The sequence below is a fragment of the Podarcis bocagei genome (assembly GCF_964188305.1).
Source record: "Podarcis bocagei genome assembly, chromosome: 16".
NCBI lineage: Eukaryota > Metazoa > Chordata > Lepidosauria > Squamata > Lacertidae > Podarcis > Podarcis bocagei.
Window position 1 is genome coordinate 25,236,672 of NC_138142.1, and position 23,788 is coordinate 25,260,459.

Sequence of the window (23,788 nt, forward strand, 5' to 3'; positions counted from 1 at the left end):
TAGTCATGCTGGCCACATGACCTGGAAGCTGTACGCTGGCTCCCTCGGCCAATAAAGCGAGATGAGCGCCACAACCTCAGAGTCAGTCACGACTGGACCTAATGGTCAGCGGTCCCTTTACCTTTACCTTTAAGCCATTTTATGACTCCAATCAAATGTCTCCATAGTACAAAGAGTTCTAGTGTTGTGAAAGAGTGAGAAAAGCTTTTTTCTCTCCATGCCAGACATACATTGATAAACTTTGATAATGTCACCTCTTACTTGCCTTTTCTCCAAACTAAGAAGTCCCAAACGCTGCAAACTTTCCTCATGGGGTGTCATGCCTTCCCCTTGGCCAGACGCCTCTTAACCCTCCCCTCTCCTGCCCCCACCAGCCTCCCCTCTCCCCTGTGCCTCTTGGCCCAAGACTCACAACGGTGTGGTTTTTCTAGCCATTGTTTTTATTAAAGTCAGAGATGGTTGGAAAAGAGGGGAAAGCACCTCTGTCCCTTTGGGGCCTCTTCTGCTTCTTGGGCCACTCTCAATGCCTCCTCTCTCTGCCCTCCTTTCTGCTTCCTTTGTGGTGTTTGTGGCTGGTGCTGGAGAAGGAACCCATGAGAATAGAGGAGATCTTGCTGGGGCTCCGGCTGGCAGCTGGAGGAAAAGGAGGAGAGACCCCGAGAGGAGTCAGCGGAGCTGCTCCCACCACCTTCACCTGCTGCCCCTCCCCTCCATGAGCACAGGCATGCAGCACTGCCCCTACCCATCTTTGGCTGTGCCAGGGGTAGACAAATGTGCCCACCCCCGCTGTTGCTGGACTACAGCTCCAACATCCCCCTGACTATTGGTCATGCTGGCTGGGGATCATGAGAGTTGGGAGTCTAACCAACGTCTGGAGCCTTTGACCATCGAAGCATGCAATAACTTTATTCCTGCACTGCGGAGGGTTGGACTGGATGACCCTCAGGGTGCCTTCCTATTTGACAGTTCAATTATTCCATTGCCTTATTTTCAGATGCCAATTCTCAAATCCATTTGATTTTGGAAATGTTGATCCAGTATGGCATCCCTGGATTAATGGGTGGACGGAGATTCATGGGTTAAGGGCTTCTGCTTGCCCGTGCCTAGAAAGCACAGCTCCAATAGGTTTTCTGCTTGTCCAATGCTTTCTAGGCACAGTCTGAGTAGTTTCCATTTGCGCCACCGCTTTCCTTGGCAAACCCGTCCTTTGCTGCTGAACCGCAGCAAATGCCAATCTGCAGAAAGCCCAATTGATGTTTGCTGTGATTCAGCGGAGGGACAGGCAGAAGCATGGCAGATCCCTGAGATGCTTACAGTGGCATGGATCTTCCGGTGTGTTTGGGGATGGGCTCTGAGAAGCTGGCCGGAGCAGCTCTTACCTCTCTTTGATGAATGGCTTCGGCGTGACTTGCTTGACCTTTTCCTTCTGCTGCTTTTTCTGAAACAGGAAGAGCACCTGTGAGAATGGCTGCCATGTCCACGTGAAACCTCCTCCATTCGCCATTCACCATGAGGACAATCAGAAAGTGGGTGTGGTTCCCCCCATCTCACAATTAGGGCTTGTCCACACTGGAGTTTACTGTGGGTTTGCCGCTTTTTGCAGTCCCATTTAATTAGCACAATCCACATAATATTACCCACAAACAGCACCAATCTCAATGCTTTTCTCCTGAAAATTTGGGTTTACCAGCTACAGGATGTACTTTGACAGGGGGGCACTGTTGACTCCGCCCTCCCTGAGCCTACCCAGGCCTTTCTGCTGAACAACATCAGCCCCAAGCTGCTTTGCAAGGCTGCAATGATCCCAGCCTCACAAAGCAACACAAGGCTCACGCTACCCTCTCTGAGCAGCTTTGCAAGGCTGGAATCTGATTAAATCCCAGCCTCACGAAGCAGCACAGGGCTGGCTTGGGGAGGGCGGCATGAGCAACATCCCCTAAAAAATGTGCCTGGGGCGATCGTCCTGGCAGCCCCCCACCCTACACCCCTGCCACTGTGAGAACAGAATTCTGGACAAGATGGGCCTTGGGTCTGATCCAGCAGCCAGGCTGTTCTTATACTAGCTGTCCAAATGACCATATGGGTAGCCAACGTTGTCAGAATACAACTCCCATCATCCCTGACCATTGGATATGTTGCCTGGGAGTAATGGGAGCTGGAGTTCAAAAACATCTGGTGTATGTGTGCACCACCTAGCTTGCCATAATGTCCAACTGGAGCTTTCTGTCAGCGTATGTTTGTCTGGGGTGGTATGGGTTGAACCCTTTCGCTGTCAGCCTCAAATCCCAGATCCCCGCTCTGGCTGCCAGCACAAAATTTCCCTGGTACCTGCTTCCAGACGAGCGGTCCTTATGCCTCCTGTCCTTCTTGTCGCCCTTGGAGGACCTTTGAAGGAGCTCTTTGGAACTTGGACCCTCTGAAGGTGGGAGGCTCTCTGATTCTGCTGGTATCCCTTGGCTGGGAGTTGGAGATGGGCTGCTGCTGGGTTCAAGGATGCTATACTGATTCGTCAAGGGCTCAGCTGGGTTCCTCTTGTCCTCTTCTTCTTGCAAAGTGCTTAGGACTTCTGCAAGGGTGTACTCTCTGTCCGCAGGGAGCTGGGGCGCAGGATTCTGGGTGGATGGGGAACAAGGTATTTGAAACAATGGGCATAGACCTAATTTTCTTTCCTGGGGACAGAGGCAGATTTAGGGCAGCACGACCAGTTTCCCCACATTGGGTGCCAAGCCTAGGGGGTGCTGTAAGGCGTCACAACTATGACATAGTGAATTGAGCAGAACAGAAGGTGAGATGTGGGAGGGCGCCAAATTTTCGGCTCACACAGGGTGCCACTGAAGTTTCTACAACTATTTGGCTGTAACATTATTTGTTTGAAGAAAGTTCTATTAATAAAGCTTTGGAACCATATTTTGGGTCCGGACAATATTTATTCCAAGAGGAGTCAGTTTTTATCCACCCGATTGCTTCAAGCTGTGTAGTAGTAATACCTGCAATATGTTGTAGGGATGGACAGACACGAGGCTTGTCAGACTGACTTTGCTTGTTGTTTGCTAGAACCGTCAGGTCACCCAACCAAAGCCAGGTGCAAAAGATAGAAATAAATAATGCATTTTGAGCACAGGCTGAGGCTAGGAAGACGTTTTCAGAACCTGAAATGAGTGGCGCTCACAGTCCTCTCACATACACACTCATGGTTACTCCAAACTTACTTTATTTTAGCAGCCTTATTTAAATGGAGAGGAAACAATGTGAACAACTACTATTCAGAAACCTTTACTAATCTACTTCAGAACACACAGAGCTCTACCAAGCACTTCTCAGTCTAACAGCACTCCACCCCAGCTCTGCTAAGTAAATTCCCTTAAAAGCTTTTTCAGCTGGGGTTCCCCAGATGCTGTTGGGCTGGGACTCCCATCATTCATCATTCATCCCAGACTAACTGCTATGCTGGATGAATTATAGTCCAACAGCATCTGAGACTCCAAGGTTGAAGAACACTGCTTTTTAAACAGCTAAGACCAGTTCAATGTACTGTTATAGATTTGAGGGGTCTAAACCATACCTGTGGGTATAATCTAGACCAGTGATCCTGTGTATGGGAGGCTAGAATCTATAGGACGAAGCTGACTGAACCAATCAGGCCAGTTCATTTGTCAAGGTAATGGCCTCAGCTGCTCAGTTAAATAAATACCTGTCATTCACATCTTAAAAGAGTGAGCTCTGTTCCCATAGAGACATGTGGGTGAGTTTTTCCCCATCTGTTCTGGTTATATGCCACATCATCCTAGGATGGAGAATAATAGGCCAAGACTGTGTATGTGAAAGTTGTGAGAGAATTTTTGCTAATGCTGGCAGCTGGATACTCGGAGGCATGTTTTGCTCAGTGCTGGACTCCAAAGCTAAGGCTTTGGGCTTCCCTGGAACTCTAACAGGGAGGCAATATCCGTTGTGGTGTTAATGCTGTGTGCCCCTCCATCCTATGCTCAGGTTGAATATATGTGTCAAGAAATCCATATATCATAAAGACGCCACAGTCTCTGTTGACCTTCATTCCAAGGAAACTGAACCCTGGGAAAAAGCAAGCACGCCTGGAGTCTCTCACCACTTAGAGATTGGGATGTGTGCAACACTGGTGTCAGAAGTGCTGGAGAAGAGCAAAGTGGGGTGTCTGTGAAGGGATGGCAGAATGCACCTCAAACAGTAATCCTTGGTGCAAGAGCAGGGGTGGTGGAAGTCTTCAAGGATTATCCTACTTCCATCTCCGAAATGGTAGAGATCATCCATCTGTGAGAATGGAGAGGGCTGGGGTCTTCTGAAGTAATCTTTGGTGTGAGAGGAGTGTGTGTTAACTATAGGTGTGTCCCTATTTTCTGTTGGGAATCTGAATATGTGCAGCTATGCACACAGAGTCAATTAAGGTTTAGCAGACAGCCAAGGCAATGTGAAGGAGTAAGTTTGCCTGGTGATACAGAGGCATGGAGACAGCTCCATGATTGGTCAAGCTGTCTCACAGGAATATTGATTAATGGCCTTCTAACTGGAATGTACAAGTGTCAGTGTAGGAGTTGTGAGTCATATGAGAGAGCAAGTTAAAGATCCGTGTTCTGTTCTGCTCCTGTAAATAGGCACTGTATATAATAAACACCTAACCACAAGTTGCTGGTTCCTGCTTCATCCATCCTGTCTGCAGCCAAGTTGCCAATTGCTTTCGTGAACTCTGCGTGTGCTCTGCTAGGTCTGGCTAAGGTCCTGCAACTAGTCAGAAAGTTGTGAAACACCAACAGGTTTTGCCAATATTTTCACCTTCCTTCCCACATCCCCCCTGCATTCCCAAGGTTCCAGGTGTCCTGCTTTTAGGGGCTTCACTTCCATCACCCCAAAGGAACTCACAGCTGTAGCATTGAGAGCAGGCTGGCCTGGCTTCCATAGGTCTTCAACAGGCTCCTTCTTCAGGCTAACGTCCGAGGGGGGTCGCAGCAGGTGGACAACCTTGACCCATGACTCAAACTCACTTTCCTGTGTATCCGGTAGTGGGCAGAGCTGGAGGTAGAAAGTGCGGCCGGTGGACATTTTGAATCGGAGCTGTTGCTTATCAAAGTCATGGATGGAGATCTTGACGAAGCACAAGGGAAGGAGCCTGCAGGGAGATGGGGAGAGAAAGGAGGAAGATCTGTATGTGTGTTTGTTGTTGGAGTGCAAAATGGGGTCTATGAACTGACTTGCCGTCACACCACAATCTGCACCCCCTTTGTTTATTAAGACTTTTTAATGCCATGCACAAGATTTAGGAACTTTCACTGAAATAGCACAGCCATTCTTAAAAATTACCTCTGAAAGCAGCAAGAGAATTTAGAATGAAACAAAGTGAGGTCTGTTACACTCACGTCCTGCTTGTGGGCTTCCCATTGCGGTTGCCAACATTTGGGAGCCAGTGCCTACAGTTCCCAGAGCTCCCTGTAAGGTGGGATCGACTGTTAAGCCATCCTGGAAATTAGGGTCGGCCCAATATATTTTTGGTACTTGAGGTAAACCACAAAATGGCGCCCCCTTCCCCACCAGGTAAGAAGGGGTGAGTGAAAATCTACATCAGGAACAAGGGAATAAAGACCTATACAGTGGTACCTCGGGTTACATACGCTTCAGGTTACAGACTCTGTTAACCCAGAAATATTACCTCGGGTTAAGAACTTTGCTTCAGGATGAGAACAGAAATCGCGCAGTGGAGGTGCAGCGGCAGCAGGAGGCCCCATTAGCTAAAGTGGTGCTTCAGGTTAAGAACAGTTTCAGGTTAAGAACAGACCTCCAGAAAGAATTAAGTTCTTAATGAGAGGTACCACTGTATTAGGATCTGCTGTCCCTGTGGATCCTGCCACTGAGGCAGTCACCTCACTTTGCCCCATAGGTGGGCTGGGCCTGCTGGAAATTGTTTCTCTATGGGGATAATAGGGGTCTCCTAACCACTCTCAGGGACGCGGGTGACGCTGTGGGTTAAACCTCAGCGCCTAGGACTTGCCGATCGCATGGTCGGCGGTTCGAATCCCTGCGGTGGGGCGCGCTCTCGTTGCTCGGTCCCAGCGCCTGCCAACCTAGCAGTTCGAAAGCACCCCCGGGTGCAAGTAGATAAATAGGGACCGCTTACTAGCGGGAAGGTAAACAGCGTTTCTGTGTGCGGCTCTGGCTCGCCAGAGCAGCTTCGTCATGCTGGCCACGTGACCCGGAAGTGTCTGCGGACAGCGCTGGCTCCCGGCCTATAGAGTGAGATGAGCGCACAACCCCAGAGTCTGTCAAGACTGGCCCGTACGGGCAGGGGTACCTTTACCCACTCTCAGCACCCTTAACAAACTACAGCTTCCAGAATTCTTTGTGAGGAAGTCTTGACTGTTGTGCCATAGTGCTCTAAATCATGCAAATGTGGCCTTTTTAAGCAGGGTGCTGCCTTGGTGTGAAAATGGGCAACCTGGGCCTCACCTGGTCAGCTCAAACCTCGTATTCATCGAAGTGCGGTGTAACCGGGTGGCCTGGAGGCTTTGAGGCTGCTGTCGGGAAGGGAATATTGGCCGGGCCAGCAACAGCACGTTGGGGACCTGAAGGCCTGGGCTGGTGGCCGCAATGGCAACCCGCACCATCTGGACTTGATTGTGGACGTCCAGGGTGCCACCTCGCTTGCTGACCTGCAATGCAAAGAGAAGTTACCATGTGATGACTGTTGGATCAATCCATCAACCTCTGATGGATGATTTAGAAGGATTGGGTCCAGCATCATTTTCGCTACGTGTGTGTGTGCCAGTATCCATACTCGGCAGAGTGACATCTCAAGGCAGCTGCTTCCTTGGAAGTGTCTTCAGGGTTGAAGGTACACACAGCCGCCAATGAACACTCTTGGGCACCATAAAGATTCGATCAAGTGTAGAAGCTTACTTGACAGGCATAAAAGCATATTGGTAGCAAATATATACAGACATCCACCACTGCTGTGGTCAAGGCATGCTTAGAGTCCAACAAGAGTCCAAGACTCACTCTCCCTGCTTTTCACCTCCCTTTGCGCTGGGGAGAAAAAGCTGACACTGCCTTTAGGAGATAGAGATGAACTCCTCTAACAAACCAGCCTAAGAAGATAGCTCCCCAGAAGGGGTCTGCTTCCAATGACACAGACTGAGCAAAGTCCCCCTGGCAGACATCACCTCACTTCTCTGCAAACAACAGACATCACTCCCTATGTTCCTGGAGATTTAACAACTATGTACTGAACTGTACTCAAAACCTGACAGCACAGCCTGCAATTCCATACTGCTCCAGTAGGGATAGGAAAACACTCCTGCTTTTAACTCCACAGAAAACTAACTTCAGGCTTACCAGTCTTACTAGACTGCAGATGTAGGTTACCAGCTAACATCCTCACTGCATCCGTGAAACTCACTGCCACTAGAACAGAAAAACAGCAGCCTAAAGTGTTTGCTTTAGGCCCTAGACATGGCGGCATGTCTCGTATCAGCATCCCAGACTATTTGTAGGGCTGGTTACAGCAGGGAGAATTCTGCCAGCGCCAAATTTTCCAAACATGTTTCTGCAGCGATGGAGAAAGGGGAACACTCTGAGTTTTGCCCAGTTCTTGAGAAACTCTGGATGTGAGTTGGGGAAGGATATTGACTCAGTGCTCTCCCCCACCCCCCCGCGTCTTGCATGCAAAAGGGTGTTGAGTTCAACGCCTGGCATTTCCAGAGTCCCAGGAAGCAAACTGAGGAGCAGGTTCCCGTACCTGGACAAAGTCGCTTTCAAACATGGTGGCACACTTGAACAGGTTGTACTCCCCGGAGCGTAGTTGGCGCTGGAGGGGCCCCATAGCTGTATTGAAGAGGCCTTTGGTGGCGATGTGACTGGGTGGTTTAGGCGCCTCCATCGTCTTCCCTTGCTCCATGGCCTACATGGGGTGTGAGAGACTAGTGGTTAGAACAAGGGCAGAGAGGGGCGAGAGGCAGGCAAGAATTAAGGGCTGCAGCAGATAAGTATATGTGTGCATGTGTCAGGCTACTGTTATAAAGGCACAGGAGCAAAGCTGAGAGGAAAAGGTGGCAACCTTCCCTGAGTGCCTTGGTTTGTGAGTTGTTTTTGCAGGCAGGATTGCCAGGTTTCCCATTGACTGCTGCTCCTGTGCCTTTAAGGCCTCTTGATTTGCAGACCTTTTCAGGTTAGAAAGCTGTAGGTAGCTGTAGGTCAGGCATAGGCAAACTTGGGCCTCCAGATGTTTTGGGACTACAACTCCCACCATCCCTGACCACTGGTTCTGTTAGAGAGGGATGGTGGGAGTTGTAATCCCAAAACATCTGGAGGGCTGAGTTTGCCTATGCCTGCTGTAGATCTTGACCTTGTAGGTGTGGCTTCTGCAAAAGCAGATCAAGCTCTCCCCTCATCAGTTGGCAACCCAACTCATGGGGTAATGGGGCTAAGGACATGCTCTGGTGCCTGTGCTCATCGCTTGCTTCTACCACGGCTTGTTTAAAGGGTGTCAGCAACTGACCTGTGGTCTTTTTCCGGCCCCTCCTGCCAGCCCTGCTCAGTCCCTGTTTTTCCTAGGCCCCTTGGATGTCGCTCTCTGCGGGAGCAATCTTGTGATGTCATCCTTCCCTCTATGACCTCTCACTCCATTGCCATGGATCTGCCTGCAGAATCTTGAGCCAAGGCTCAAGGGTCCCTGGGACTGCCACCTTTTTGTGTTTCACAAGAGGGTTCTTGTGGATGCAACAGCCGCAATGTGGACAGCAGAAATGCAACAGATACAGAGGTTGCCGCACGGCGGTTATAAAGGCACAACAACTCCATCTAGTGGAAGAAACAAAAACACACTTTTCTGAAGTGCAAACTTTTGACCAAACGCTAATGTCTTCTCCCACACTATTGTTTATCCTTGTTAATAGACTGCCAAATCAAGTGGGCTTTTAGCAACCATGGTCATTTAATTTCATGCCTAACTGATATTGCAGAATTAAAATGTTTAAAAAATAAATAAGAACGGAACACCTGAATAGCTCCTTTGATTAGAACACGGTACTGATAATGCCAAGGTTGCAGGTTCAATCCCCTTATGGGACAGCTGCATATTCTGGCACTGCAAATAAGGTTACCAGATTTTTTTCAATGAATCCGGGGACACTTTTCAACTTCAATGGATTTTGTATGGGGACAGATTTGTAAATCCGGGGGCTGCTCCCGGGAAACGGGGACGTCTGGTAACCTTGACTGCAAGGGGTTGGACTCCATGATCCTTAGTGTCCCTTCCAACTTTACAATGCTATGATTCTAAGAGCCTGTTGGATCAGGCCAATGGCCCATCTAGTCCAACTGGGAAACCAGCAAGCAGAACCCAAGCAGAAGAGCCGTCTTCCTTCCTAGTACAATAGTCAGAAGCATTACTGTTTCCAACCAGGGAGGCAGAGCATTGCCACTGTAGTTAATAGCCATGGACAGCCTTATCCTTCATGAATTTATCTAATCTTTTTAAAAAGCCAACTAAGTTGGTGCCAATCACTGCCTCCTGTGGCAGCGAGTTCCATAGTTTAACTAGGCACTGTGTGAAGAAGTCCTTTCCTTTATCTTTAAGGTCCATATATAGCAACACCCTAGAGGTCCCGGGCCCTAAGGAAGTTAGATTAGCCTCAACCAGAGCCAGGGCCTTTTCAACACTGGCTCTGGCCTGGTGGAATGCTCTGTCTCATGAGACCAGGGCCCTGTGGGATCTGATCTCTTTCGGCAGGGCCTGTAAGAGTTGTTCCACCTGGCCTTTGGCTCAGAATCAGTTTGATTTCCTCCCCCTCTTTCTTTTTCCTTTCTCCTCCTATGAAGAGATTGCTCCCTAATTGTTTTAATGTTGTATCTTAATCTTTTAAATTGTATTTTAATCAACTTGTTTTTATTATTGGTTGTTAGCCGCCCTGAGCCCGGTCTTGGCTGGGGAGGCCGGGGTATAAATAATAATAATAATAATAATTATTATTATTATTATTATTATTATTATTATTATTATTATTATTATTATTATTATCTGTCCTGAATCTTCCAGTGTTCAGCTTCATTGGACGTCCACAAGTTCTGGTGTTATGAGAGAGGGAGGAACAACACCAACAACAAAATCTCTATTCACTTTATCTAGGCAGCACATAATTTGATAAACTTCTATCATGTCACCTCTTACTTGGCTTATTGCGAGTTTTCTTTCTTTCTTTCTTTTTAAATGATATTTATTGAGAATTTAAAATTACAGAGAAAAAAAGAAAAAGAAAAGAAAAAAGAAGAAGAAAAAATTAAACAATACAAGTCAATAAAAAGAAAAAAGAGAACAAAACACACAATACATCAAAACCAAAAACAAGAGCAAACAAAAAATTAAAAACAAATCCAATATTCCCAAATCTTTATCTTTCCTTATCTTGTTTCATCGACCTCCTCACACCTCCCTTTTTTGTATTCTAGTTATTAATTATCTCAAGTTTTCATCACAGAGGAGCCATAAACTGAAACTGACATGGGGACAAATAGAAGAAGACGCATTTACCCCAGTATGGTTCCCCCAGCCCAACAAGACAACAACAATAATCCACTGACAGCATATGAATCAATCTGGCTAACCTGATCCAAAAACACACACATACCCCACTCACACACAAAAACAAATCTCATTACAGTGGTACCTCGGGTTACAGACGCTTCAGGTTACAGACTCCGCTAATCCAGAAATAGTATCTCGGGTTAAGAACTTTGCCTCAGGATGAGAACAGAAATTGCACGACGGTGGCACAGTGGCAGCTGGAGGCCCCATTAGCTAAAGTGGTACCTCAGGTTAAGAACAGTTTCAGGTTTAGAACGGACCTCCAGAACGAATTAAGTTCTTAACCCGAGGTACCACTGTACAGCCAACCAAAGACAACCAACCACACCCTAGGCTGCCCCCAACCTCTCTCACCACCAAGGAAATACAAGCAAATAGTAAGAGAACCCACACAAATGACACTAACACAAAACCCCACACATACACTAAGTTGAAGAATAGAAGCATTGCCACCCGACCCCACCCCACTCACTATGCCCCCTCCTCCTCTCTCCCCCTCTTTTCTTCCTAACCTAACACTGTATGCAACCCTAATGTCTCACAACAAATGAAACTGATCTGTAGAAAATGCAACTTGAAAAAAGAGACAATGGACGTATTTGTAAAATCTTTAGCATAAATATATCATAGAGGAGCCCCCCCATCCCCTTGGTGGCTGTAGCCAGAACGTTGAAAGTGCTGAAAGTGGTATAAGCAGTGCCGGATTTACGTATAAGCTAAACAAGCTATATAGCTTAGGGCCCCATTCTCTTGGGGCCCCCAAAATTTTTTAAAGGAAAAACAAATCTGGATGTACATTTCCAAAATATGAGATAAAAAACCAAATAAAATAAAACCTACGGTACATACAGAAGCAGTGTTTTGTGTTGTGTAGTCTCCTATTTGTTATGTGCAAATGGCTTTAGATACCTATTAGGTCCATAAATTATGTTATGTGGCTGGTTGTTGGGAAGCTGTTTTAAGTGGTGGGGCACTGTTCAAATAATGGACTGCCCTCTGTAAACTAGGACATATAGCCATTCTGCTCAGTGTGCCTAGCTCAGTCTGCTCCAGCCAGGTTCTTAGGCAGGTATGAACTTTGCAAGAGACAGGTGAGAACACCATAAGGAGGGACCCCTCTTCCAAATGGCTTCCAACACCCTGAGAAAGGAAACAAATGATTAAAGAACTAGAAGGAGTGTTGCATAGCGGTTAGTGTCGGAGCTGGGAGACTAGGGTTCAAATCACCATTTAGCTATGAATCTCACTGAGTGATGTGGGGCCAGTCACTGCCTCAACCCACTCTGCCCCACAGAGTTGCTGTGGGGATGGGGAACCATGAGGGGGTGGGGGAACCATGTGCACCATCTTAAGCTCCTTGGAGAAAAAGGCAGGAGGGTAATAATAATAATAATAATAATAATAATAATAATAATAATAATAATACTATTTATACCATGCCCTTCTGGCTGGATTTCCCCAGCCACTCTGGGTAGCTTCCAGCACATATACAAACATAATAAAATGTCAAACATTAAAAACTTCCCGATACAGGGCTGCCTTCAGATGTCTTCTAAAAGTTGTGTACAGTTGTTCTTTATCTCCTTGATATTGGGGGGGGGGGGCATTCCACAGGGCAGGTGCCACTGTAGACAAAGCCCTCTGCCTGGTTCCCAGTAACTTGCAAACTCAATAAATGAGTTTCATTTTTAAAAAAGCTAAAACAGATGGAGCACTTGGGCAATTCCTGCCTCCTTAAAAGCACCAGATTCACCTTAAATTATCTTTCCCCAAACCTAGGACCTTCCAGAAATGTTTGACTATGCCAGCGCAATAAACCATGCTGGCGGGTGCTGATGGGAGTTGTAGTCCAAAACATCTGGGTTTGGGGCAGGGAAAGCCGCCTTAGGGCAGGCATGGGCAATCTCGGCCTCCAGCTGTTTTGGGACTACAATTCCCATCATCCCTGATCACTGGTCCTGTTAGCTAGTTGTAGTCCCAAAACATCTGGAGGGCCGAGTTTCTCTATGCCTGCCTTAGGGTCTCTTAGGCTTGCAAGCCGCGCTGGCGGCGAGAAAAGAAGGGAAGCAGCAACTTATCCCCGCACCTCCCCAGTTCCCCAAATGTGCGTGACTGGCGGGACTGCGCCTCTCAGAAACCAGCAGAGGAAGCCTGATGATGCCACAGGCAAGAACCGCCTGGAGATGCAACAATGTCAATTAACTTGCTCAAGTCGGAACGAACGTTAAGCTTGGAGGCGGCGGCGGCGGACGAACCCCAACAAACAGGAGGAGGCTGGCATTCCCTTCCTTGAAGCTGACAGCCCTTTGCGTCGCTCATTGGCTCTATCCACCCTCTCCGACGCCTCCTCCCCTTTAAGAAAAGAAGAAGAGACTCGCTTTGGGAAACGCCATCAATGGAGCCTGCGGAGCAGCTGGATTGGCTCGTTTGGAAAGGCTGGCTCCGCCCCCTCGCCTGGGCTGCCTTTTGAATGGAGAGGATGAGAAGGGAGCGGAGGGCTCGCTCTAATTCAGGCTGAAGGATGAATAGGGAAGCGGGAGGAGAGCGGGGGGGGGGGGAGTCTGTTGGAAAGGGGCTCTTTTGTCAGGCCGTCTTCCCACTGAGGCTGCAAGCTGAGGCCGGGGGAACAAAGGTCTTCTAGCATCAGCCTCGGTCCCCTGCCTGCTCCCACCCCGGTCCCTCTGATGCAGTCCTTTGCCATCCCCCACCCCCACCCCAGACAGAGCACCCGATAGATCCCCTCCGAAGGCCGGCCAGGATTAGCCTGGCTGCGCAAACCCACTGGATTCAGAGAAGTGACTTCCCCACCCCGGATGAATAAAGCTGTATAAACTTTTAAAAACAAAACAAAAAAAGAAGTGACTTACCCTGACTGAATAGTTTCTAATATTATTAATTCATTCAATATTTTCATTTTGAAATCTCTTTCTGTGAAGTATCTCGAAATGATCAGATCATGCCTCGTGGCGCCTTAGGTTTCTCAGGACCAAACTCCACGTGGCATTACCTGCGTGTTTGAGGCGCCATGCGCACTGTGTACAGTGGTATCTTGGTTTACAAACTTAATCCGTTCCAGAAGTCCGTTCTTAAACCAAAGCGTTCTTAAACCAAGGCATGCTTTCGCATAGCAGCAGGGGACTCAATTTACAAATGGAACACACTCAACAGGAAGCAAAACATGTTCTTATTCCAAGGCAAAGTTCACAAACCAAAACACCTACTTCTGTGTTTGTTGTTCATAAACTTAGCTGTTCTTAAACCAACATACAGTGGTACCTCGGGTTAAGAACTTAATTCATTCTGGAGGTCCGTTCTTAACCTGAAACTATTCTTAACCTGAAGCACCACTTTAGCTAATGGGGCCTCCTGCTTGCGCTGTGCCACTGCTGCACGATTTCTGTTCTCATCCTGAAGCAAAGTTCTTAACCCGAGGTACTATTTCTGGGTTAGCGGAGTCTGTAACATGAAGCGTCTGTAACCTGAAGTGTCGGTAACCCGAGGTACCACTGTACCACTGTATTTTAACCAGTATCTACGGTATATATTTTAACCAGTATCATACCAAGCCAACAGTTGTGGCCAAAGAACCCTGGGAAGTGTAGGTGCTGAGAGCTGCAATTGACAACTGTTTGTTACGGTTGTTTTCATTTACTGAATTCGCCCCCAGAAAGCCTAAATACAGCCTGGCATTCTGATGCAAGCAATACAATGGGGTGGGTTCTTGTAAACTTTTGCATGCATGACATCAGCCTGAAATTGATGCTGAGAGGCAGGCCGACAGAATCAAAGTGCTGGAGCATTTTCCAGGGCATTGTTGCAGGGTGTGTTTGTGTGCGTTCTGGGTCTTTTGCACTGACCCTCTTGCCTCTTCCTCAAAAACTTGCATTCTTTTCCACTTTGTTTACAGAGTGGCTTTCCCTTTGAAAGCAGGCCTAAATTTGCATGTATAGTTTTGCAGATTTGTTTCATGGGCCCGTGGGGAGTTCAGTGAAGGACTTAGCAATGCCTCTCTCTATCAGGAAAAGTGCTTGCGTCTTCTTTGAGTATTTTGGGGTGGGATTCAGTCACATGCTGGCAAATTCAAGTGGCGCAATTGCGGCTGATTGGGAGGACTTGCGCAAGGAACCCAATTCCCCAACAGATCAGACTTGGGTGGGATAGCACTTCTTTGAAGCAATGTTATCTAACTAAAGCAAACAAATCGAAATGAATGCTCAATAAATAGCAGGCAGTCATCTCATCTCCTTGCAAACAAAGGTTCAATGTTCAGTAAAAAAGTTGTCTTGAAGTGGCCTTGGGTTAGAAAGAAGATGGCTAAAGCAATGGAAATGTGTGAGAGGTCTGTTAAAATTCTGTGTGGTACACAAGGGAAAGTGGATTGCTTGATTCCATTCCTCACCCCTGCTCCTCAAATCAGAGTACTACGAATCAGGGTCACTGGATGAAATGGATTCACAAACAAACCAGTACAGGACAGTCCAAAGAAATACTTCACACATGAATATTACTTGTGGAACTCACTGCTGGAAGATGTAGCTTAAATGGCCCTAAAGCAGATTAATCAAAAGAAGTCTATCAATGGGTTCCTCTAGCCATGATGGCTAAATGGACCCTCCAGGCCTAGGAATTAGAAAATGGCAGCTTCCCTGGTAGGGACCGAAAAGGGTGAGCCCCCCATGCTTTAAGGTCACACTTCACTTCGTGCTTCAAGAAACAGAATACTGTAATTTGAAGTGTACAGGTTCCTGTGTGCCTAAAAGTACCCACACAGGAGATGTATTGTATCTCTGAATGAGGTGTGGCAAGATATCAGGGCAGGGACGCGGACTTATAAAAAATATTGGGGGGCGGGGCGGGGCGGGGCGGGAAAGCTCATGAATAATAAATAAGCTCATGAATATGCAAATAAAGTGGCACCGCCTCCTCGTGAGCGAATAGGGGAGAGCGTGCTGCGCCTATTAATCAGCTCCGAAGGAAATTGGGTGGAGCTTTTGCTCGGGAGGGAGGGCAGGAGGCATGCAGCCCGACCCTGTGCATTTTGGGCTGGGGGAGGGGCGGCGATGGCGCTCTGCTGGAGGGGCGCCGGAGATTATTGGGGGGGCAGAGCCCCCCAAACGAATTTTTGAGGGGGCTCGGGCCCCCTCAAGCCCCATGGAGTCGGCGCCTATGTATCAGGGTGCTTTCTCCAGGACTCCCCCCCCTTTCCAGGCCACCATGAGATCAAGGCCAGCAAAGATGTCTTCCTTGGGGTCTCTCAGACCTCCTTTTCCTTCCTCAGTTCAAGGTTCTCATTTGCTACATTTCACCCACCGTTTCCGCTCTCTTTCTGCCTAATCTCCTCGGATCCTCCCTCCTGCCCTGGCCCCTGAACAGAGTGAGGGGGTGAATGATCCGCAGGGCTCAGGGCAGGAGGGTAGGTAATGAGAGGTGGCAGTTCTAGGCCGCCCACTTGACCAGGGATGCTGTAATGACCACAAACCTGAACCTGGCAATTATCTCATTGCCCTGGTGGGTGGCATTTGTGGAACGCCAGGCGCAAAATTCAACCTCAATTAGAATAATGGGGCAAATTGCAGAGGGAGGGGGCAGGGTAAGGCAAATTCCAAACATATATAATGACTCTGTCTCGGAGATAGCTTGGGTGGTCCACTGGACTGTGGGGTGGGGTGAGGGAAAGAGCTGTGTTGCAATCCAGCATTTCACAGACCAGGAGAGGGTCATGCTCACAACACACCAATTTTCTTACCAAGAACCACTTTGGAAATGTGAACTTCCCTCAATTCCACACATTGTTGATGGCTCATTGTCACCTGTCGGCTGATGCAAAATCCAAGAGAGCTTTCAATTTTTTAAAAAACAATGCATTTGGAAAAGTATCATTGCCTGACAGTTCCAAATGTGAACAGTTCCAGCATCTGTGGTGCTGTGCAAAAATTACAGGACGCACATTGCAGGAGGCTTAGTGTTCATGTGCATGCATGACTATTATTTATCTTACTTGTTAAATTTATTTCTATACTGTCCTTCCTCAGAAGACGATAAGGCGGTTTACAACAGACAACGCAAATGCCGCAACGTAATATCTATGCAACGTTAAAAAATTGAAACAATTCTATAATGACAATACTCAGAATTACATAATAAAATGCAGGTTCTTGGAACAGCATGAAAGATAATGGAGGAGAAAATCAGCAGCCGGATATCAGAACCACAAATGGACCTTGCCTGGCACCGAAAGGATAGTAATGAAGGCCATCAGGTGACTGCATTTTATTTATTTAGGATTTGTATTTATACTCCGCCCACTAACCAAAGTTCTCAGAGCAGCTTACAGTATATTTAAAACACAATAAAACAACCACAATAGTACCACCACCTTGTTCTCTGGTGTTCCACCAAGTGCTATTCTGCAGCTGATCCAGGCCAGGATGCCCTTGCTGGGCGGCTGCTGCTGTGTATCACACAGTCCTGGCCCTGGTGGCTGATGCAGGAGGTGCTGGGTGGATCAGAGATGTCACATGCCTTCCTAGGCTCCTAGAACTCCATAAACCAAGCATAGGCAAACTCGGCCCGCCAGATGTTTTGGGACTACAACTCCAATGATCCCCAGCTAACAGGACCAGTGGTCAGGGATGGTGGGAATTGTTGTCCCAAAACATCTGGAGGGCCGAGTTTGCCTATGCCTGCCATAAACTGTTGGTCTGTTTAACTTACTTCTGAGTAAACATTTCTAGGCCCCGGCCACACAGCTGAACTGTAAGTCACGGGCTTGACATAGTTTAGCTTGCAGTGTGATCCTCTGCATGTTTACCCAGAAGAAAATCCCACTGTGCTCAATAGGGCTTCCTCCTGGAGAAACTGTGCATAGGATTGGCTTTCAAAGCCATCAAATTCCTGGAGGTCAGGGCTGCCCATGGCTATTAGCCATGAGAACCCAGGGGCGGACTTTGGCAATCTTTTGCAATAAGGTGTGCCATGCAAGCCCAAAATTTGGTGCCCCAAAATAGATCTTCTCGATTATGGATATTCTCAATTTAGCACTTTCTCGATTCGGCACCCTGTGTGGGGAGGGGAGACTCCTGCACCACCCTAAATCTGGTGCTTTCTGTGGACCCCCCTTGTCAAAGGCAAACAGCAGGGGAGGGCAACTGCATTATGTGGGCTTTCTGAAGGCATTTGGTTGGTCACTGGGAAACAGGATGTTGGATTAGGCCCTCACTCTGAGTCAGGAGAGGTGTTCCTATAGCTGTACTTATTTGGCAGTTATGTAGGTCCCACTGAACCCTGTGGGATTTACTTCTGCACAAATGACCTTTTTGGATCACATTGTTAGACTGAATTGTGATCAGGTACTAAACATTATTTCAGAGGTTTTAAAAATAACAATGATAAAAAAATTAAATTTCTTTCTGCTTGCCCTCCTCCTCCTCTAGTGTCACCTTTCAGAAGCAAAATTGTGTGAGAGAGGGGGGTGGAGAGAGATTCTAAGAATAAAATTTTGGATTCCCAAGCCTGCCCCCTTCAGATTCCACCCCTCACAATCCCATTCTACTCCCCCAGGAAAAACAAAACAAAACAGGTGCTGTAAAACTAGGTTAGCTAGTTATAAATTGCCAGAAAAGAGAACACGGATCTGCATAAAAGTTGCATGTGATAAAGAGATACAGTACACATTTGGAAATCAAATTTACTGTTGATGAGATTCAGCTGGGTCCTACTCACAGTAGACCCACTGAAATGAATGAACCTGGTTGTTGTTGATTAATTCAGTGTGTTTCTCTGTTAGGAAAAGAACACAAAGAGCAGCTTCCTGGATCAGGCCCATGGCCCATCTGGTCCAGCATCCTGTTCTCAGAGTGGCCAACCAGATGCTCCAACGCTAAACTCACAAGCAGGATCTGACCACAAGAACACTCTCCTGTGGCTTCCAGCATTCACACAACCCTGTTGGCATATCACTGCCATTGTGGTCAATTGCCCATTGAAAGACTTCTGCTCCATGAATATTTCCATCCTCTTTTTAACCAGTCCAAGTTGGTGGCTATCATTACATCTCTCTAGTGGGCTTGAGTTCCATATTTTAAATAGATGTAGAGTACAATCCATCGACACCAGGCGACAGGGGCACCTGCTCAGGCTGCTGAGCAAATGCTACCAACTACTGATAGGTAATTTCAAGGCTCCTGTTCCTCTTTTAATGGTAATTTACCTTGAAGCCAGACTTGGACCCAACAGCCCCTCTGTACTAAAGGAATATATATGTGGAGCTGCCCTATGTAAAATTAAACAGGGTACAGGAGCAATTCCCTGGGTGCTTTTTAAGTTTGGCTCCTGCCTTGGTCGTCTCCAGTTTATTTCCTAGACATCTCTCTCTCTCTCTCTTCTATTTTTATTTTAAAAGCGTTTGGAAAGGGTCAAAAGTCTGGAGAAGGCGAAGTTTCGCCCCCGCCCACCCTGCTTTCTGTCTTCCTTTCCCTTTAACAGTAAACCATAAAACTAATTGGGGCGGGAGGGAGAGTGGAGGCAGTGGGAACTTCGCGGCGGAGACAATGGAAGCGCCGGAGGGAGGCGCGCGCGGGCCTGGGAACAGCCGCGGAGCGTCCACAGGTTCGAATCCTCTCCTGTTCACACGCCGGGAGACGCCGGAGAGGAGTGGATCCGGAGCTGCCAGTGTGGGCGGTGCGGCTGTTTGCAAGGACTTCTCGCCTTTTCCCAAGGCGAGGGACCGCAGGCTTGTTGAATCCTTGTGCTCCCCTCTCCCCTTTCTATCTTACACATTTTCGAATTGGATTTCCTCCCCCTCTTCCTTTTTTGTAATTGCATGGAAAACGGAAGGAGACGCCCGAGAGAGAGAGAAAATTGGAATTTTGCAGGCAGTTTGGGTGGCTGGAGAGAAAGGGCCGGGAACGAACAAAAGCCGCCGAAGCAGGGAAGGAAAGGAAGCTGCTACGTCTGCCTTTGTCATACGCAAGCCGGAGAGCAGCAGGATCGGGGCCGCTGCTGGCTGGATGCAATGGTAATTCGGATCGAAAGAGCGGCTGGGTCTTCCTTTTGTTTCCTCTACCCCCACCCCCTCGAAATCAGAGTTTTGCAAGGATGGCAAAGGAAGGGGCCGTTCCGTGTCTGCGCTCTCCCCCCCCCCCCGGCTTTCAGCTGTGGATGTGCGGGAGGGGACTTGAGAGGAGGGGGCACTTGGAGGGGGGTGCTGGGGAGGGCGTCTGGTACGACTGCTGAATCCTCCTGCTCCGATGGGCCTCTGTAGAGCCTGGGATTTGCCTGGGAACCTGTCCAGGGGAAACGGGGGCATCGATCGCTTTGCAAAGGGGGTGTAGGGTGGTGGTGGGAAGCCTGGGAAATCTTTGCAATGGGGAGGAGCGGGTGGGGGAGGGAAACGGGTCTCGTACAGCGCTGGAGGGGGGCGGGCGGGTGGGTGCGAAATAGGCGTGGATGGTGGTTGCAGGATTGATTTGGCATTTCCCTCACTTCTCTCCCCCCCCCACTCCCGCCCCAATCTCTACTAAATTGCATCCAGCACGTATCTTTAAAACTGGAGGAAGTGGCGCGCCCGGGGAGTGGGGGCGGGTTTGCTCCCCTGCGTGGGCTGGTCAGGTGAAATTTTGCAGGGCTTCCAAACAGCTGGGAGCTGTTGATTTTTCCTGTATCCCCCCCCCCCCGCTTTTTTAATCTGAATGATAAGAGTCTTAAACACACATGGGCGTGGGGAAACGGACGTTGGGAGCCCGCGGTTGCTCCGCCAGGGCCACGTTTGGAATGGTTTCGTGTACAGCATTGTGCCTAAGGAGGGGTGTTTGGTGCAAATCGCTTGTGCAAACGGGCCCTGTTTGGCCAGGTAGCTGGAACAGTAACTGACCCAAACGCCAGAGAGCCGGCGGAGTGATCGGCTGGGCAGCTGAAGCGCAAGTCCGGCTTGTTTCTGTGCCTGCCTCCTAAGGCGTCATGGGAATGCAAGGCGGCTTCTTTGGCTTGTTGCCTGGCCGTGGCCGTTGGAGCGGCGGTGGCCTCCGAAGCCAAAGGTGTGCCTGGCTGGGAACCCGGATAGAGCGCACAAATGGACTTGGGAGACTGTAGCCAGGGTGGAACGACTGTTTTATTTAGACCCCGAAAAGCTTCTCACGTGTGTGTGTCTGTGTATGAGAAAATTGGGTAGTTGCAAGAAAGACCCCCAAAATGGAGGAATTGCCACCTTCTGTTGGATGGAAAGATGCTACGCCCTCGCCAGGGGCATCTTCCGTTCCTCCAAACAGAAGGGAAGGTAGGGGAATTATGGGCTGTTCCAGCACCTTTACCAAAGCTACTTGGGGGTGGGCCTGTTTAGCACGGTAGCTTGTTTGCAGTTTTGCTGGCCTTCCAGGAGTTTCACAAACAGGGTGAGAAGGTGATCTCCATCGCTATTTGTTTTGCTATTGTTGCTATTGTTGAGGCAGTTTTCTTATCGTCACCCCCACCCCCAGTATATTTATCAAGACTCCTTTAAATAGCCATTTGTGGCAACATCCTGTGGCAATGAGTTCCAAAGATAGGCAGTGGGCCAGGAGGTACTTCCTCTTTCTGCATATATAAACATGGGAGCCTTGGAGGCCACTCCAGGCAGGATGCTTGATGAAAACTTAGTCTCCCTTTAGACCAAGACAGAAACTCCTGACTGCAGCCAGATACTACTAAGTCCAGGGCCACCTAGTGACCAGACTAAATAATGGCACTATCCACATATCTTGATCTCTTTGTTTTAAAGGACCAATAATGAAATAAGTCAGCATTGTTGAAACAGCAGGTCATTGATTGATGTTAGTCATTCATCACTAAATCTTAAACATTTCCAAATAACTTGACCCAAGAGAGTGATTGTCTGCAAAGTATCATTGCTGGGAGCCTTGCAAGATGGCTTGGTAGTGTCTCAGAAAAGGTGAGCTTGCATTTGGCCAATTGCATTCTCAGGGATAGAGAAAAACACCAGTTTTTGTATTCCATATTCAATTTGAACATGTTGTGGGTGCTCAGTTGCTCCTTGGGTAAAAGCTGGAGCCTAGCCTTGGTCTGTTCACTGAGTTTGATATAAACTCTAAATATAGTTCTTGTACCAAATTGAATCGGCCCTAGAAATACAGTTGTAACTTCTGTTAGCTTGGAAAACTGAAGAAGCAACTTTTCCCAAGGTTGGAATGGATGTTCCGATTTGTCTTCCTGTTTGCAATATATCTGAGCCAAATCCAGTGGCATATCCAAAAGTTCTGTAGCTAAAAAGGGCAGTGTTTGGGTCATGTTAAGGTTTCCTGTCCTGTGTGCCAATTCTCTCTGCTTTTTCATTTCCTTGAAGGTAGCGAGGGCGGATGGTAATATGGCAAAATATATGGTAATATATCCAGCATGCCTGGAATTCTGCTGCTGTAAAATGCTTTTACTATCAGTCATGAGTTCACCTGGTAGGCCAAAAGCGAACTGGGGTGTTGTTCAGTTGTGCAACAATGTCAGAGCAACGTCAGACAAGGAGAGTATCTCGCTGTACCTGGGGTACTGCCCCCCACAAACCAAATAGTGTCAACCTCCCAGTTCACCTAGATCAGCTGTGGACCTTTTCCAAGGTCTATCTAAAATCAGGGTGTAGAGACAAAAGGTTCCTTTCATGATGTTGATCTGTTTACAGTGGTACCTCAGGTTACATACGCTTCAGGTTACAGACTCCGCTAACCCAGAAATAGTGCTTTAGGTTAAGAACTTTGCTTCTGGATGAGAACAGAAATCTGGCTCCGGCAGCGGGAGGCCCCATTAGCTAAAGTGGTGCTTCAGGTTAAGAACAGTTTCAGGTTAAGTACGGACCTCCGGAACGAATTAAGTGCTTAACCTGAGGTACCACTGTATTCTGTAATAGCCAGAGGATAAGATTCTATTATTTCTCATGTCCTGCCCAGCTCCAGCCCTTTTCTTTCCTCATAGACAACATTATTAGCCTTATTCCCTTATTAGACTTGCCAATTCACTTGGTGGCCCATTCTCAACAAAGTACTTAACAGTCATCTCTGAAGAATTACCAGGATATTTAGGCTGTCCTGATCTGAAATATTATTAAAAGGTTGTGGATTTCCATAAGTAGTTGTTTGGATTCACTGAAACCTGCATTTAGATGCTGCTAGGGAAGGGTTCTGGGAGAGCGTTGTACCTTAGCAATCTTCTCTAACTTGTAACTCTCTGCTTGTGTTTTGAGGGGGGGGGGTTGGCAGGTGTTGGCTATGGTATGGCCAACTTCTTTCTGTGATGTATTCAGCTACTGGGTTGAATCTTATCATTCTTGCGAGAAGACATTGGTGTCGTCATGGTCTAATTATTTTCCTTTTAATCAAGGTCACCAAGGGTTTATGGTCTGTGAGGAGCCTGGAACGAGCATCTGCAAAAGGGTTTCAGTGTTAAAATACTAGCTAGGCACTTCAGGTTTTTTTGGTTTGCTTTTTTGTAATGTTTTTCTGCTTTGAAAAGAGTTCTGGAGTAGAATGTTGCTAGCATCCATTCTGAATCATGTATTCTACCTAGCTTGCGGTTGTTTGCACAAGTGCCGTGTATGTTGGCATCATAGAACTGCAAACATGGAGCAGTGGAGATCGTGTCCTTTATCTTTGTAAAGGCAGCCTGCTAATCTGATCTCCCAAACGAAGACATGATGGATTTCAGTAATAGGTTTAGAGGATGTGCTTCTGTGGGGTCGTCTTGCACATATCAAGCAAGATAATTCACATTTCCAAAAAAGCGTGGTAGTTCTGCTTTTGAGCCTCTGATAGCATTTATCTTCACCTGGCATGTCTTAATTGTTGCAAGAACTTTGCCTCCGTGAAAAACGCATTTCTCCTTGTCTACCTTGAGTCCAGATTCATGGATCTAAGTCAAGACTGTCCCCTGTGTCCCCAATCTGTCTTCCAATAATGTACCTGATTGATGTCATCCATGAAGACCTCCTTTTATTCCTTGGACAAGTTCTGTCATCTTCCTTTGAAAAATCTCAGAAGCTGTTGCGATTCCAAATGGCAAGCATTGAAGAGTGTGATAGATGGCATCGGTGTATAACTCTGGTATTTGGTGCTTGCCAGAAACTGCTTGAGGCATCCAATTTAGTAAATACTTTGGTTCCTGTCTCTTTTGGGAGAAAGTCCTCAAGTGATGGTAGCACATATTTCTCACGGG

The 23,788-nt window shown here is 47.7% G+C and overlaps 2 protein-coding genes across 2 annotated transcripts in view; one reads left to right on the forward strand and one right to left on the reverse strand.

Moving 5' to 3' along the window:
• Positions 1-419: 419 nt before the first annotated feature.
• On the reverse strand, positions 420-8,642 carry LOC308575727 (Golgi-associated RAB2 interactor protein 4-like). Its single transcript, XM_081174578.1, has 7 exons — positions 8,516-8,642; positions 7,757-7,918; positions 6,469-6,671; positions 4,891-5,137; positions 2,329-2,612; positions 1,380-1,438; positions 420-633 (listed from the first exon to the last, which is right to left on the reverse strand). The coding sequence occupies exons 2-7, from the start codon at positions 7,913-7,915 to the stop codon at positions 521-523; spliced, it is 1,065 nt and encodes a 354-aa protein (XP_081030704.1). The 5' UTR covers positions 7,916-7,918; positions 8,516-8,642; the 3' UTR covers positions 420-520.
• A 10,588-nt stretch (positions 8,643-19,230) lies between these two features.
• The window catches only part of VANGL2 (VANGL planar cell polarity protein 2), a 43,426-nt gene continuing 38,868 nt past the window's right edge, over positions 19,231-23,788 (forward strand). Inside the window, exon 1 of the mRNA XM_081174575.1 lies at positions 19,231-19,616. The gene's annotated coding sequence lies outside the window, so the exon portion shown is untranslated. The remainder of the gene's footprint in view (positions 19,617-23,788) is intronic.